The sequence below is a fragment of the Lampris incognitus genome, chromosome 7 (genome assembly GCF_029633865.1).
Source record: "Lampris incognitus isolate fLamInc1 chromosome 7, fLamInc1.hap2, whole genome shotgun sequence".
NCBI lineage: Eukaryota > Metazoa > Chordata > Actinopteri > Lampriformes > Lampridae > Lampris > Lampris incognitus.
In genome coordinates, this window is record NC_079217.1 from 43,553,908 (window position 1) to 43,570,659 (window position 16,752).

At 44.0% G+C, this 16,752-nt stretch overlaps 3 protein-coding genes across 4 annotated transcripts in view; 2 read left to right on the top strand and 1 right to left on the bottom strand.

The window, feature by feature from the left end:
- Positions 1 to 48: 48 nt before the first annotated feature.
- trappc4 (trafficking protein particle complex subunit 4) lies at positions 49 to 2,210 on the bottom strand. Its single transcript, XM_056283994.1, has 5 exons — positions 2,036 to 2,210; positions 1,535 to 1,709; positions 1,324 to 1,427; positions 546 to 672; positions 49 to 319 (listed from the first exon to the last, which is right to left on the bottom strand). The coding sequence occupies exons 1-5, from the start codon at positions 2,208 to 2,210 to the stop codon at positions 241 to 243; spliced, it is 660 nt and encodes a 219-aa protein (XP_056139969.1). The 3' UTR covers positions 49 to 240.
- A 251-nt stretch (positions 2,211 to 2,461) lies between these two features.
- Positions 2,462 to 7,883, top strand: rps25 (ribosomal protein S25). The gene is made up of 5 exons (XM_056283510.1): positions 2,462 to 2,525; positions 3,105 to 3,194; positions 3,532 to 3,715; positions 7,579 to 7,677; positions 7,820 to 7,883. The coding sequence occupies exons 1-4, from the start codon at positions 2,523 to 2,525 to the stop codon at positions 7,671 to 7,673; spliced, it is 372 nt and encodes a 123-aa protein (XP_056139485.1). The 5' UTR covers positions 2,462 to 2,522; the 3' UTR covers positions 7,674 to 7,677; positions 7,820 to 7,883.
- Positions 7,884 to 12,157: 4,274 nt separating this feature from the next.
- Positions 12,158 to 16,752, top strand: part of sgcg (sarcoglycan, gamma) — a 33,396-nt gene continuing 28,801 nt past the window's right edge. Inside the window, exon 1 of one of the 2 annotated variants that reach the window (XM_056283481.1) lies at positions 12,158 to 12,384. In XM_056283481.1, the coding sequence (XP_056139456.1) occupies positions 12,190 to 12,384 (195 nt within the window). In that variant the 5' untranslated portion in view covers positions 12,158 to 12,189. Of the gene's footprint in view, positions 12,390 to 16,752 lie in introns of both variants that reach the window. The other variant, XM_056283482.1, reaches the window with a different exon arrangement.

Genomic DNA, 16,752 nt, shown 5'->3' on the forward strand with positions numbered 1-16,752 from the left:
GAAGTTAAAATGCAAATCACAATCAAAAGTGGGAATGATAAAGTTACATATTCAAGTGATTTTATTCTTAAAGTATTTACAAAATGTTTCATATTTACAATATCAAATTCCATCAATAGCCAGAATGTTAGCAACTGGAATACAATTTCTAAACAAGTCAAAACAAAACAGATGCTTTTTTCAGACACAAACATATAATTATGTAGTTTATAAGTCACAGTTTGTTTTGTGTTCTCTGGTTTAGGATCCAGGTCCAAAGTTACCAGCTTTCTCTGCAATCTCCAATGAACTCTTCAAGTTCTGGTCAAACAGTTCACACCTGAAAGTTGCAAGACAAGGCATTTATAGTGACTTCCAACATAGGCTACAATATCATTGGGTGGTAACTGTTGGGAGTAATTGTCAAGATATTTGACATGTCTATTACAATACACACAATGGTTCCACGTAATATATAGACATAGACGGGCTGTGATCCAGCCCACACACCAGCCTGGATGCACACAGTCATGTCTCCCCTTTCCCCCAGATGTGACAGTTAGTACCTGATAGGCATCTCCAGAGAGTAGAAGGGGTTTTTGAGGGCAAAGTCTGAATATATCTCATAAATCTTCCTCAGTAGCGCATCAATGCCAGACTGGCGGGGGTCTGCCAGTACTATGAACTTTATCCCTAAAAGAACAGGAATCCAACAGTCATTGAGACAGATGACAGTTTAAAACAGCTATGGTGTGAAACATAAATTTTAAAAAAAAAGTCCCTAACAGGTGCAATGCACTAAATTGACAAGACGAACTGGAGGTGGTCCCCGGGCGCTGCACAGCAGCTGCCCACTGCTCCTAGCTACACAGCTAGGATGAGTTAAATGCAGAGGAAGAATTTCCCCACAGGGATCAATAAAGTAATAAAATAAAATAATAAATAAATAAATAGGCATAATACCATCTGCCAGATGGAACTGGGAGATGGGTCTAAATCAATGTACACAGTGTTAAACAGGCATAAAGCCTCTACTCAACATTTTAAGGTAACATGAATGGGTAATCACTGTGTTCATAAAAGGGGCTGTCAATAACAAAAATGTAATTAACATACCATTTTGGTCATAGATATAGTACCATCCATAAAGCGAGTACAGAATACTGCCACAAAACAATGCTTTTAGGTAAAAACACAGTCTAAAAACATTGTTTTCCCCTCACAAAATGTCACCACCTCTAATTATTGTCTATGTATAACTTGCACACACAATTATGATTTTCATATTTCAGGATTCCTGAAATGCTGGTTCCCTCCAGAGTCACACTCATTGACACCACTGACCCGTAAGAGTCTGGAAGCAGTGTAGTTTGAAGACATCCGTTTCTAGCATCTCAATCCCTGAACTGCCACTTTCTGGGGACAGCTGTGAACCAATCGCAAACAGTCTGCCAGAGAAATGAACCAACACAAGACAAGTCAGTGGATGTCTGAGGGACGAACTCTGTTTGTCATCTTAAGAATACAATCAATACAAAATCGGGTAAAGACTTACGAATGGAACATTGATGCAAGCATCAGCTTTTCGTTTGAACTCAAGCGAGCCCGCCCAAATCGAATAGACACTGGATAGTTTGAGGACTCTTTCAAGTATTCGATGATGTCCTTTCCATCTGCGGTGTTCTTGCCAATTACATCTGCGCCGTTGATGGACAGCACCGCGTGGCCCACTGCGTGCAGAGAAAGACAGCAAGAGAACTCCAATTTCAGCCGACATACACACGTCATTAAAGCAGCAATAAAAGGTGCCATGGAAAATACTATTTCAACTGCAAATGAGTCTTGCTTAGCATTTGGCAAGGTTGCTTAGTTTACGCGTATCTTACAGTTTTCTATCTGCACATCTATCTCACGCGTTAAGTAACGTATATATGCCTCGTTTCGATCGCACACTGGTTGCAAAGTTAACACATGAAGCCAAGCGTGGGTAGTGGCAAAGACGCAAAGGAAAGTCGCTTGGCCACTCCGGGTGAGTGTGTTGGGTTTGCAGCGTTACCCCGGATTCCGTCACGTTGTCCAAACGATACAACAACCTTCTCGTCGTGTATCTTTAGCACCAAATCTAAAGGAAAGCTGAACGTTTTCTCTGCCTCTGCCCGTGGGACGTAGTTGTCATACTGATATATCAAACCGCCGGCCTTGTTCACCACATACACGCTGAAGATCGCCATCTTGACGGTGTGCCTGCCCAGCTGACGGACTCACGTGACCACAACTGTTTCAGAACGTGTAAATAAAAACGAAAACTGATTCTTAAATATCTTTGGAATTTGTCGTTGCTTTCCATATGTGTGCCGTTACTGAATGTAATAACTAATGTAATCTTTAATTCTGTGGTAGGTATTCAAACTTCCGGTAACTCCCTAAAATAAAAAAAACTCAATATCCCAGGAGGGTCCTCGCTCATATCCGCACGTACGGGTTGTCTAAGGGGCTCGTGCACGGGAGAACTTCCTTTCGCTCCGACATCTTGACGAGGAAACATGGTGAGGCCGATAAGCTAGCCCTTTGGTCACATTACACTACAAAATAAGGCACAGTTTCTTGTTGTCGCGGGTCTAAATTAATCGGAATATGTTGCAGTTGAAACGTACCTGGCTACCTTATGAAGGAAGCGCTGGCGTGGCGTAGTCGATGCTTTAAGAGTGCTTGTTTAGCAGACGGCTAGCTAGAGCCCGTGCTCTCATGCGGCCCAGGCGTATTGCGGTGGCGAAGCAGCACACCAGCGTTAGTAGTCAGCGTGTTTAGTGTGTTATAACGGGGGACTCCGTGAAGACGCGACTCAGTGTCAGTAGTCGGCGTGTTGTAATGGAGGGCTCCGGGAAGACACGAATCACATGTGGGCGATCATTTGTTAACTTTATACAGATAAGGCCTTTACGGTGTCGGCAAGCCTAGCCATGCCCAGACTGCTTGCCAGTGTCCTCAGCTAGTGCAGTAGGCTCTTCTTATTCGTTTTTCTACTGTAACATCCTCTCTCGATTGACGATGATTGTTCTCGGCGAACTTGAGTGCATCGTGGGCAAGGAGTTGTAATAGCTAGATGGTACGCATTGTCATTTCAGCCGCCCAAGCAAGACAAGAAGAAGGATTCTGGGAAGTCCAAGAAGGACAAGGACCCAGTCAACAAGTCTGGAGGCAAGGCCAAGAAGAAGGTACGGTTCTGCTATCAGTTGTTGAAGTGTATTATTTGTATCCCTCGTTCGAACTGCGCGCGCACACACACACATCATAGAAGGGTGACTCAGTTCATCTGGACACACTGTCCACTTCATCTGAACACTAAACGTTGTGTCCAGATGAACTGATTCACCTTTCTCTGATTTCCATACCTGGATTATTGAGCATGCATATGTGTGTGTGTGTGTGTGTGTGTGTGTGTGTGTGTGTGTGAGAGAGAGAGAGAGAGAGAGAGAGAGAGAGCAGTGTGCTGGTTGCAGTTGGCTGCTGTCTGTCAAGTTTTCCATAAAATCCCTCTTTCCTTTTGAGCAGAAGTGGTCCAAGGGAAAAGTGAGGGATAAGCTCAACAATCTTGTCCTCTTCGACAAGGCCACCTATGACAAGCTGTACAAGGAAGTCCCAAACTACAAACTCATCACACCTGCTGTTGTCTCTGAGAGACTGAAGATCCGCGGCTCCCTGGCCAGGAATGCCCTTCAGGAACTGCTTGCCAAAGGTAAACCCCTCGTCCTGCTCATGGCTCAAATTTAGGCAATGTTACTTAAAACTGAATAAACAATACATTTAATGTCAGAGCTGAAATTGAGGGCCAAAATATCAAAGTGTTGTTAATACTTTATCTTATCTTATCTTATTTATTTCACATAGTGGTGGTTTGAATGATCTACCAGTTTGGATGATGGTTTTAACTACATGCAATGGACTTCTCAGTTTACTCATTCAGCCCCCCCCCCTAAATTAGTTAGAGATGCATTTATTGCCTTTTTAGCACTAGAATGATAGAATGACCAAGGCAGTCATTTTGACCGATTTGGATTTTCAAAACTTAATAACTTTGTTGGGGGAAAAAGATGCAGGCCTGCCATTCCCTGAATGCTCCTAAAATTGCATATATTTGCATTTAAATGAGTTTTAGATCAATTGCACAAAAAAAATTATGGTGAGATCTACCTAAAATGACCATGAGCGGTCAAAATGACCACGCGTAATTTGCGCGTCATGTCACTATATATGACGTGTGTTGGTCGCATCATTTCCTTCGCGAAGTTCATTGCTCTGTACTAGAAACACACTAGTGTTCTCCAGTGCAGAGTAATAGACTAAATTTGGTTATTGATTATTGCCAACATGTCTGGTCACAGATGCCGTTTCAGACGCGCCATGACTACCACCGACACGTTGCAGTATTTACAGGCGTTGGACAGCGGCCATTTTAAATTGTTTAAAAAATAGCATTATAGTTGTTAAAATGTTAATTTTGGTGTCAGTCGTTTCTTAATAGACATACATTAATTAATTAAACATGTGTAATTATTAAATATCTCAATTGTGTATTTATCTTGACAGATTATAGAGTTTAAAAGCTGGCAGTCATTTTGACGGCCCACGGTTATTCTATTAGTTTTTAAGTTCCGGTCATTGGGACTGTTTCAATATTTATTTTCAGTTCTTTTTTACATTTCACGTTTTATAGGCCTTGTTACATTTGTCAGATTAGCAATATGTATTTTCCTTTTTTCTTTTTTTTTAGGTAATATTTTACCTTTTTCAATTTTGCTATTCAAGTTCAACCATGTCTCTAAAGTTTAAATTGTTTAAAAATAGTATTAAAGTTGTTAAAATGTTAATTTTGATGTCAATCGTTTCCTAACAGACATGCTAACATATGCAGTGCATTAATATCTCAATTTGGTAGGTAGGAGTGAAATCCCGGTCGTTCTGGTGTTAAAAAAACCTGTTTTAAAATTGTTTGCCTGCCACAGCTCAGTGACAATTTAAGGATTTTGCTTAATTTGACAGTTATTCGCTCAAACAAACTAATAGAAGATGGAGAGATGAGTTCACGAAAGCAAATGGTACAAAGTTGAAAACTCATGAAAAATATAGAAATGTAGTAAAACTGTTGTACATGGTCCAACTGCAGCAAAAACAACTTCATTTAGACAAATGGTCCAACAGGCAGTCATTGCTCATAAACAAGCAACTAAAATTGTTTGATTACTGTTAGCGTTGACTAATTATTAGGGTTGGGCATCATTTGGATTTTAATCATTCTGATTCAGATTCTGCTTTTCAAATCTGGTTCTTAACGATGCTGGATTCCGGTTCTTTGAGAGGCGGGTTCAAAACAAGTCACATGTTTATTTCACAGAAGAAAATTGTATTTAAAAAAGACCCTATACAAGCCATTCTGTTTTAAGAACGGATCATTCATGGGAATGTCTCATTCTTATACTCACATTTACAACAACTGTCTTCATACATGAAGATGAAGGAATAAAGACACAGTCACAACCTGGTCCGGACTACCAGGTATTAAACTCCTTAAATTAGAAACAGTTCTTGTTTAGAAAAATGAGCGTATCTGCCTTCTCAGGCTGTATACGCGAGTGTTCAGCACAGGAAAAAGAACACATTTCAGTATTTGTATAGTTTATAGCAATTCGTTCAAGTATAAGGTGTTTGCTGTCTCGCTGTTGCGAATAAGACAAACATTATTAATTTTCGCCTACCCAATTGCGACGAGGTGCTGTTTGCTCAGGGTTGGCTGAAGAGGACACCGAGGCAGGAGATGGAGACCGATGCAATGTGCCAAACGGTACACTGGTTAATTTTTACACCGTATAGGCGAAGGTGTTTGACCATATTTGTTGTGCATCCTCCCTTGCACGAAATAAGTTGGCCGCAGGTGTTGCACTGTGCCAACCCTTCGTTTTTCAAGGCAAAATGAAGCCATACTTTCGACCGCCACTTACTCTGGTCCATGATGGTGCATAGTTAACTTGTTGAGGCAGAAAACTACGGAAGCTGCATGCCGCCACCATGGAAACTGAAACTAACTTTAGCGCGAGTGAAATTTCCGATAGGCAGAATCGACTTTTGAATTTCTTAATGATTCCTTTGGAATTGGAATTTTGGGACTGGTTGGTTCTCGATGCCCAACCCTACTAATTATGACAGTTGTTTTTCGTATAACTGACATTTTCAAGATACAGATTGAGTATTGCCATTCCCTTTTTCCCTAGGAAGTACTTGAACAATGTAGTTTGATATTAGTTGATATTACAGCACACCGGAACCTTACGGTAGTTTCACCAATGCATGCAAGTATCATTTTGATGAATGACATTACTTTGAATATTTGTTTAAAAAGGCCGAAGTAAAATATATCAAAGAAAAAGCCGACTTTTCCTTGAAAATTAATCATTCTATTGTAAAAAAAGAATGAATTGTAAATTCCGTTTTAAAATGAGGCTATTTTTCCATACTACGCATCTTTTATGGTGGAAAATGACTCATATCTGTCTTCTATGGCAGAAGACAACAGATGGTTCAAAACGTAAATCTTATTTTTATGATTTTGCATCTATTTTTGGAAATGATGGCTTAAGAGAACTTGTTAACAAGTAAAAAGTATTATTGATCTGCTTCAGAGAGTGTATTTCCCTTGTTTTGAGAAGAGCTGCTGATGATCCTGGTAGACTGGATGTCTACCAGGATCATCAGGAGCTAAGCTTAGCTAAACTTGCTGTTCAGTGTACCTTCAAACTGCACACACAGACATAAAGGTATCCACTATTTTGTTTGACTCCATGCAAGTAGGACACGTGGTAAAAACCCAAGAAACAGGGGGTCCGGGTAGCATAGCGGTCTGTTCCATTGCCTACCAACATAGGGATTGCCGGTTGGAATCCCTGTGTTACCTCCGGCTTGATCGGGCGTCCCTACAGACACAATTGGCCGTGTTTGCGGGTGGGAAGCCGGATGTGGGTATGTGTCCTGCACTGCACTAGCGCCTCCTCTGGTCGGCCAGAACGCTTTTTCGGGGGGGTGGGGGCCTGGGGGGAATAGCGGGATCCTCCCACGCACTACCTCCCTCTGGTGAAATTCCTAACTGTCAGGTGAAAAGAAGTGGCTGGCGACTCCACATGTGTCGGAGGAGGCATGTGGTAGTCTGCAGCCCTCCCCGGGTCGGCAGAGGGAGAGAGCGGGGCGATTGGCCAGATACAATTGGGGAGAAAAGGGGGGGGGCAATCCAAAGAAAAATCTCAGACACGAAACTATCTCTTTAGAAGAATCTGACGTGTACTTTTTTCTTTTTCTTTTTTTTTGACACGTTTGTCTTTGTATCATAATCTAAGAAAAACATCTTTAGTATATCGTGGTCAGAATCTGATTGGCGTTGGAGCATGTTGTGGCCACAATGGTGTGATACTTGGCACATTTCCATTGGTCAGACCTTTAAATGCACTCCAAAACAATTTCAGATGTTAGGTGGGACAGAAGTAAATGAGATGAAGGGCTGAAAAGAGGATAAGTGGTAGAAAATGAGCCAACCTTATTTGTTTTCTTTTCTAGGCATGATCAAACTTGTGTCCAAACACAGAGCACAGCTGATCTACACACGCAACACCAAGGGTGGAGATGAGGAGGCTGCAGCAGAGAAAGCATAAACCGGTATGATCACCTAAACGTGGATCTGTATTCTGTTCATTAATGTAATGATATGGTGGGGCTTGTTTCTGTGGCAACTGTATAAACAGACTCAATTGCAGCCATGATTTCCATTCATTGAATGGCTTCTTTTTTTTTCTTCTAGGTTTGGCTGTTTTTGCTTCCTATGATGTGTTTATAATGAAAGGTGAATAAAAATTGTAAAGACATATCTGGTGTCTGTATTAATTGCTTCTCCATTCATTTTACATTTTACTGACTGCCTGATCCCCTACCTCCCTGAATGTTGGTCTGTTCCAGAGTTTCACTGTTACGTGCTTGTTATAAATGGCCTTGTCCCCAGTCCTTTGTGCAGTTATGTTCATTTGAGGTATATATGGGCAAAGGGTGTTTGACACAACTCAAGAAAAGTGGTATTGCACCCATTCTAACTAGTTATTTGTGCTGGGTGATGTGGAAAATGTTACTATCATGATAATCTTTGGAAATTTTTTACGTGTACCACAATATCTGTGTGCGTATGCAAAAATGCCATGGTAAGGAATTTCTCTGGTTTATCATGAGGTGTTTGGTAATGGATAATAAAGTATAATATATAACCAAAACCAGTTTTAAAAGTATACTTCCAACTATTTCAGACCTCATTTCGTGAGAAATCTTGGCTAATGGGTCCTCATTTAGACGACAAAATCGTGTATCATGACAAAATCCAATAACACTTAAAAGATGATAAATGACAATTTAGAATTATTGCCCTGCTCTGTTGGATATACAGTAGAAGAGCACGTGGCAAAACATGGAACATTTTTACAAAGCTTTGACTTGATGCAAAAATTCAACTTTCCCTCATAAGCTTAAGTGTCTTGGTGACATTTTAAGTTGACTATAGTCGCTCATCCCCTTCAGACCGTTCAGTTCCATGGAGCACAATATGGCAGGCAGGTGAAACCAATGCCGTGTGAAACTAGTGTTAGTAAATCATGTTAAACTAGTGTTGTGCTGTCACTGCAGTGCAGGTGGACCAGAGACGACGGCTTGGGAGCTGACCCATGCTCCATCCTTGGTGCACCTTGCAGCTGAGTGCGTTTGTGCCTCATTTGGCACGTTGTCAGTTATGATCAGTCCCTGTCCTGCACAGTGGAACTCGGCTGTTTTAGCTACAGGAACTTAGTGTTGCCGTCCGGTAAATTTAAAGGGAGACCCTGACTCATGATCTTGTTTTAATGCAAGGTGGGTGGTTTTTAAACTGCAGGGTTTCCATCAATTATGTTTGTCTTTCAATGCTCCATGAATAGCTGCTGAAGGTTATGAGTTATTGATAAACGATGAAATGAAGTATCTATCTTTACTGTCTCAGCAGTTTTTTTTTTGTTTTCTTTCTTTTCTTTTCTCTTTTTTACTGTTGCTGGAGGCGTGAGAGACAGGCTGGCCCTCTGATGGATGCTGTCGCATGTCTCGTGTGTCTTGTCCCTGCGCAGCGCCACCTCCAGCAGCTATGGCAAAACAAACTGCATGACGAACACTACTGGCAAATGCACCATTCATCGCCTGCTGTTGTGTCCTCTGGCACATGTGCCAAGCAGAACAAAAGGCAATTATTCTACTCCCCCATTACTTTTTTAGACAAAGACCTCTTTCTGGTTCGTCGCGTGGAAGGCTGGTGTTGAGCAGGAAGACGGCTAGGTGTATCGATCAGATGCATGTCACAGGAATGGCTTGCCTCGTGTCCCTGCACAACATCAGCTTTCTCTGAGTAAAACAACATCCATTCATATCCATGTGCATCCATGATGCGGGGTTGATACCCGGGTCATATTGTGTATTGATGCTCGTTCACATTACAGGGCGGTACTGAGACAACTTGTTGGCATGTCTTCATCGATTCTGCTAGATCTGATTTGTCTGCTAGAACGGATGAAGACTGATTTGTCCTGGCTAGATAGATAACATCGACTTGATTTGTAAAAGTCTAGGTAGTTTCCCCCTGTAATTAGCTGATGGATGTCTTTATCAAAGTACCAATAAAAATCACGAGTTGTGTATAGAGGGAAAAGTATTACACTGATAGTGAAAGGTTCCACTTCCAGTTGGTAAAAGTATTCTGTGAAAAATGCTTAATACAGAAGATATCTATATTCTGTATCTAGGATAATGACCCAACATCTGTAAACGTGAACAACGAGCAGGATCCTAAGAAGTAACGTTGAAATAAGTGACGTTACTAACAAATTACAGCTGCCCAAAATACACTGGATGAGAAACTGGCTTTATGGAATCATAATTATTAATTGTTAACTACCCCAACTTAATATCTGTGTCGCTATCGAGAAAATTCACGTTTTGCTTTGTTGATGGTGCAGTGCCAGAATGTCACGAGATTACATTGGGTTTGACTTTCAGGATTTGGAGCCTATTCCAGCATGCGCTTGGCAGAAAGCACAGACACCCTGGACAGATCACTAGTACACACACACACATTCCTCACACCTATGGGTAATTTTTACCCCCCAATTCCCGTTCCCTGTCGTGTGTGGACTTTCATGCATGTGGACGGTCGTGTGTGTGGACTATCATGCATGTGGACTGTCATGTGTGTGCGGACTGTCATGCATGTGGACTGTCATGCGTGTGTGTGGACTGTCATGCATGTGGACTGTCATGCGTGTGTGGGCTGTGGTGATCATAGGAACTGCTCTCCCATCCATCCAGGCCATCTTTGACGCACGGTGCACCCGGAAAGCTCTTAGCATCGTGAAGGACCTCACCCACCCTTCCCACATCCACTTCACCCTCCTACCCGCTGGGAGGAGATACTGGAGCATCCGTGCTACCTCCACCAGAATATGCAACAGTTTCATTCCTCATGCTGTGCGGGTCCTCAACAGCCTGAACACTTAGACCACCATAAATGACTTTTTGACCGTCTTACTCACTGTCCGTGTCAGGTGTGCTTGTGATGTTTAGGTCTGTGAAGTAATTCTTGTTTTTAATGCACTTTTGGCTTTAATATTTATTGTGTGTTATTTGTTTTTATGTGGCACCGAGGTCCTTGTGAGACGTAATTTCGTTCCCCTGTATGTATGAGACATGCATATAAGGCAATGACAAATTAAAGCAGTCTAAATCTAAGTCGTGCATGTGTGGACTGTCATGCATGTGTGTACTGTTGTGTGTGTGTGTGTGTGTGTGTGTGGACTGTCACACATATGTGGACGGTCGTGTGTGTGGACTGTCATATGTGTGTGGACTGTGGGAGGAGACCTGCAGACGGAGAACATTGGAACTCGGCAGATGGACTGGAGTCACACCCACTACTCGCATCTGAGAGACAACTTAATTATATACAGTGTATTTTATACAGTATTTTACATAACGTCTGTTGAGTGCAGCACTAACATTATTACTCGGCCTGAGTTTGACTCCACAATAAGCCCGTGCTGCATGCTGACAGCGTGACGTCTGCTCCTACAGGCCTCAGCAGGACAACCTGGTCAGGTCATTTGCTGCCTTATGAATCAAGGTCATTTGCTGCCTTGTGAATATCATGATGGACCAAATGAAAGTACTTGTACAATGTGAATCATCTGTATTTCATTGAATGTCACCTAAAGGATAATGGGCTTGATGACGTTCATCCAAAAACAAGCTTAAGAAAGGAACCAAGAACCTTTTTTTCCCAAACTCTTTTTTTAATGTTTTAACATTGTAAACAATCGCTTCAATTGTTTCAAAACTTTTTAAAACACACGTAAAAAATAATGGCATATAAACATCATGTATATGGCAAAAACAGTAGTTAGAAACATATACGTACATATATAGAGAAAACTGTGTAGTAAAAGAAAAAGTCCCCACCCCAGCGGAAGAATACACGGCCCATAGAGACCAGCATGCAGCTGCTGTCTTCTGTCTGTGCGGACACCGCGCGCTCACTGACGAGCTGCTCTTCAAGCACTGCTGCTGTTTTCCCTGCCCGTCACAAGGCGGCGCTGTCTGGGAGACCGCCTCTACTTATTTACACATCATAACCTAAAAGTCTTAATTTAGACCGGGGTTGGGCTGGGAAAGTGACTCACTAGTGTGTGTGTGTGTGTGTGTGTGTGTGTGTGTGTGTGTGTGTGTGTGTGTGTGTGTGTTTTGGTTGACTATGGATTCTTAACACTTGTGCACTTGGTGTCAGAAGTAAACCCATTATTATTATCATTATTATTATTATCTGTTGTTAATGCTTTCTCTGTTACTCTGTGTGTGTGTGTGTGTGTGTGTGTGTGTGTGTGTGTGTGTGTGTGTTAATGTCCTCATTGCGATAGAAAAACCAGAACTACCTACCTTGTGGGGACATTTTATGGGTCCGCATGAGGAAAAGTGGCTATTTTAGGGTTTTGTGTGTGTGTGTGTGTGTGTGTGCTGGATGAGGGCAGGGAGAGAGTCGGGGGGGGAAAGAGCATGAGGGTGGAGCAGCAGGAAGTGGAGTGTCCTCGTCATCAGTGGAGACACTTGCACACAGACAGATTTATGAGCGCAGCTGCTGACAGCAGCTCCACCACCGCCGACACCGCCGCTCCTCACACCGCCTCACACAGGGCTCCACCGCCGCTCCTCACACCGCCTCACCCGGGGCTCCACCGCCGCTCCTCACACGGGGCTCCGCCGCCGCCGACACCGCCGCTCCTCACGCCGCCTCACGCGGGGCTGCCGGCTGCGGGCACGGTAAGGTGAAAACTCAGCCTTCTCTCTGTCCGTGTACTTTCTCCTCTCGGGTCGATGCCTGTTTCCCCGTGTCCTCCTCTGCGGTTAGAGTGGAGCCGCTATCTCAACTCGGACCAAGTGTGTTCGTTGGTGTGCGTGTGTTGAGTATCAGAGCACAACTTACTGACTTTGACCTCCCCAAGAAAGATGTTTTCCTCCCCGAGGGAAGGAAGTCGTTTTCCTTTACCGTGACCAGTTTACCCTACATGGTCAGCAGTGTTCAAAGACAGGAGTTTTTTTGGGGGGGCTTTTCGGGAGTTGTTCCTTATCCGATTAGAGGGTCTAAGGGCAGGATGTTGTGTTGCTGTTAAGCCCACGGAGGCAGATGTGTAATTTGTGATGTTGGGCTGTACAAATAAACTTGATTTGATTTGATTTGAGTAACTTTCGGCGAGAGTTCCCCCCGCTGCTGACTTGCACGCGCGCGCGCGCGTGTCCTGTGGCTGTTTTTAGACTCGGTCCATGGTGCCGGATGGTGTTTTTAGACTGACAGGCTTCACAGCGAGGTGGAGCTGTGAGCTCCTCTGAGCTCCGTCAGCCCTGTTCCAGGTTAATGATCTGCGTGACTTCAGACGTGAGAGCTAGCAACTTTCAGACGTGATCATAAAAGTGTGTGACAGCAGCCGGCATGTGGCCAGGTCTGCGGCAGGGACAGGTTCGTCCCTGGAGGTGTCTCCAGTCATGGGTCGTCATCAGGAGGCAAAGGATGGAGGAAACGGGGAGCATCACAGGCTTTCATGGAGAGGCTGCCCCAACAGTTAAAAACATCCTATTTCAGCAATGTCAAAGCTCTCAATCAAATCGGCTCCTACTCTGCATCAGGACTGGGGTAAAGTTTCAGGAAGGGGACCAGGGTCCAAGAGCCTTTAGTTACCTTTACAAACTGGTATTTAGCAGTATGTAAGTAAGTTGTGATCAGAGTGCACAAGCTTCTCAAAGTAAAAGTGGTGATCTGGTGTTCAGGTCATGTTTCAGGTTGTAGATCAATGAGAAAAACAGTTCTGTGTCACTGTTGATACATAAGCATCCATAGTGCTTCGTTAGTAGATATGACGTCCTGAAGGGAGCGTGATCCTGCAGGTGGACTGTGAAGCTCCCTTCACATGTCACTACAACAGTGTAATATTGTCCTGATGTAGGCTCATCTTTAACATGGTTAGCTGTCTGTGGAAGGTCAGCTGAAATGAGACTTGTTCTTGCAAACCTTTTCTGTAGCCGTCAAATCAACTCAGTACAACAGCCCAGATGCTTAGGAGGGGGAAAAAAATCCCAATTTAAAAGTAATCCCCCATTAACCAAAGTGAGTAGCATTTAGAGGCAAACTTATACATGTTCAGACACAAATCAAAACACAGAGTCAAATATTCAGATTTCCTTTAGGCAGCTGCACATTCACTCTGACAGGAGGTGTTAGTGGACATATGCTAGTTAGCAATACATCAGCTGTTCCCAGAGTCAAGTCAACGTTACGGAGCGAAGGAAATAGAACAAGCTCAACAACTGGTGTTGAGCTTGTACATTCTCAACAGTTAAATTAACACTCAGGTTTTTACTGTGTACATGGCACCTCAAATTTTATTACATTTCCTCTCAAACAAAGCGCACAACATGGCCTTGTGGAAGTACAGAAGAGAGGAAAAAGGACAGGCTCATTAGTCCTCACATAATTGGTGTCTATTATATTCAAAATCCTTTTTGCTGATCCCTTTGTATATTTGTGTGCATTTAAGTACTCGATAGGATATTATTTTAAAAACCAATAATAACAAAGGCTGTTTTTTTATGAATGACAAACTTTTGGGTGGTGTAAACGGAGAGGGGTCCCGTACAAATGAAGCAGTGAGTATTCCTGTTCTGGGGGGCTTTGGAACATGGAAGTTGAAAAGCTGTGCCCGTTAAAGATGGTGATACCCAGCAGTGTTTTAGAGTCCAGATCGCTTCCTTTGCACACAGCGTGCCGGCTGTGGTGCGCCGAAACTGGATCTGGCAGGGAAACGGTAAGGGTCAAGCCTCAACATACCCCCCCCCCCCACTCTGGTTTAAAGCAAAATTACTCCTTAACGCTTTCATTTAAATGTACAGTTTAGATGATTCCAACAGATTCATTAACACCATAACGAAGAAGTTTAGAGCTGCTTCACTTTGGCTCCCAAAGGGCATTGTGTTGATCACTGTCTGGTGTTGTCTTCTATGAGGACGATGTGCTCAGAGTCAGTTTCACAGTCAGTTTCCATAGAAAAGAACCAATATCAGGGAGAAAGAAACAGCCCAAAAATAAGATTAGGTTCAATTTACGATTTAAATTCAAATTTTCATTTTGCAGACAATTTTATCCAAAGTGACGTACATCTGAGAGTTAATACAACAAAAGCAAGGGTCTGGTGAGGAGGCGACAATGCAAGTAAGTGTAAAAAAAACAAAAAACAAAAAACTAGATTCAAGTCTGATAGGACCTATAGGTCAACAGGCAATGCACAAAGGCAATGCATAGGGTGCATAGAAGCATTTTTTTTTAATATGCTGGGATAGGGTCCAGCATCCCCTGCAGCCCTGAGAGCAGGATAAGCGGTTTGGATAATGGATGGATTAATACTGTAGCAAAGTCGGGTGGCCACCTGGAATCTGCCGCAGCCGGGACGCGAACCCGGATTGCCAGCACCATGGGCGACTGCGCTAACCAGTCAACTAAAGGGTCTGACCCATTCCTCACGCCTCTGGGCGCATGCGCTTCCAATGGCCTCACAGTCTGACCATCCCAGTCTGACACCAATGTAGTGAATTCAGGGGACAGCGGTCTCACCATCCCACTCCTGACATGAATGTAGCAAATTCAGGGGGCAGCCGGGAATCCGCTGCAGCCGGGACGCGAACCCGGGTCGCTCACTGCGCTAACCAGTCAACTAAAGGGTCCGACTTGGGTGGCCCTACCAGGACCCAAGCTCCGGATGGCATACCTCTTGGGATCATTGGTACACACAAGCTTCCCCAACCACAGCAAGGTGGTGATCCAGAAGAAATTTCCATGATTAGGCTTTTTTTTTTTTTTACCATATTATACACTACATCTGTGGGCTTCCCTGTTAAACATGTGCGTTTCTGATGAAGCATTACATCATAACGCTAAGCCTCGAAGGTAAGAGAAGCTGGACTAACTTGAAAATCACCAGTTTGGATGGGGGCGGCACGGTGACGCAGTGGTTAGCGCGGTCGTGACACAGCAAGAAGGTCCTGGGTTCGAGCCCCGGGGTAGTCCAACCTTGGTGGGTCATCCCGGGTCGTCATCTATGTGGAGTTTGCATGTTCTCCCCGTGTCTGCGTGGGTTTCCTCCGGGGGCTCCGGTTTCCTCCCACAGTCCAAAGACATGTAAGTCAGGTGAATTGGCCATACTAAAAGGTCCCTAGGTATGAATGTGTGTGCCGGCCCTGTGATGGCCTGGCGGCCTGTCCAGGGTGTCTCCCTGCCTGTCGCCCAATGACTGCTGGAATAGGCTCCAACATTCCTGAGAGCAGGATAAGCGGTTCAGATAATGAATGGATGGATGAATGGATGGATGGTTTGGACGGTCGGGGAGCTAATAAAACCAGTGTCCTATGGTCATGAGCTCTGGGTAGTGACTGAAAGGGTGAGATCACGGATACAAGCGGCTGAAATGAGTTTCCTCCGTAGGGTGTCTGGGATCAGCCTTACAGAAAGGGTGAGGAGCTCGTACATCTGGAGGGAGCTCGGACTAGAGCTGAATCAGACCCTTTAGTTGACTGGTTAGCGCAGTGGCGCCGGCAGCCGTAATCCTGTATGCACCGTGTGTACATTTTTTTATGATTTGTTCGAGTTTTTTTTTTTTTTTTCTTTTGCGACTCACACTGTTTGATGCAAATACATTTGAAGGCCGATGATTGGTGTTAACGTCACTGGCTAATAACGCACAGCATACAGGATTACGCTAATAGAGTACAGGATTCCGGCTGCCGGCGCCACTGGGTTAGCGCAGTGACCTGGGTTCGCATCCCGTCTGTGGTGGATTCCCGGATGCCACCTGAATTTGCTACACATTGGTGTCAGAAGTGGGATGGTTGGACTGTGAGGCCATCGGAAGCACTTGCGCCCAGAGGCGTGAGGGAGCTGATATGCTGAAGTGCAGGGAGGCGCTTTCCAGAGGAGGGGGGTAGTGTAACGACCACGAATGACTAGACTCGTGGTCGTGGTCGTGGTCCGACCCCTTAGCCCGTGGCTAAGGGGTCGGACCCTTTAGTTGACTGGTTAGCACAGTTCGCGTCCGGCTGCAGCGGTACCTAGCTGCCCCCTGAATTTGCTACAATACCATCAAGTGT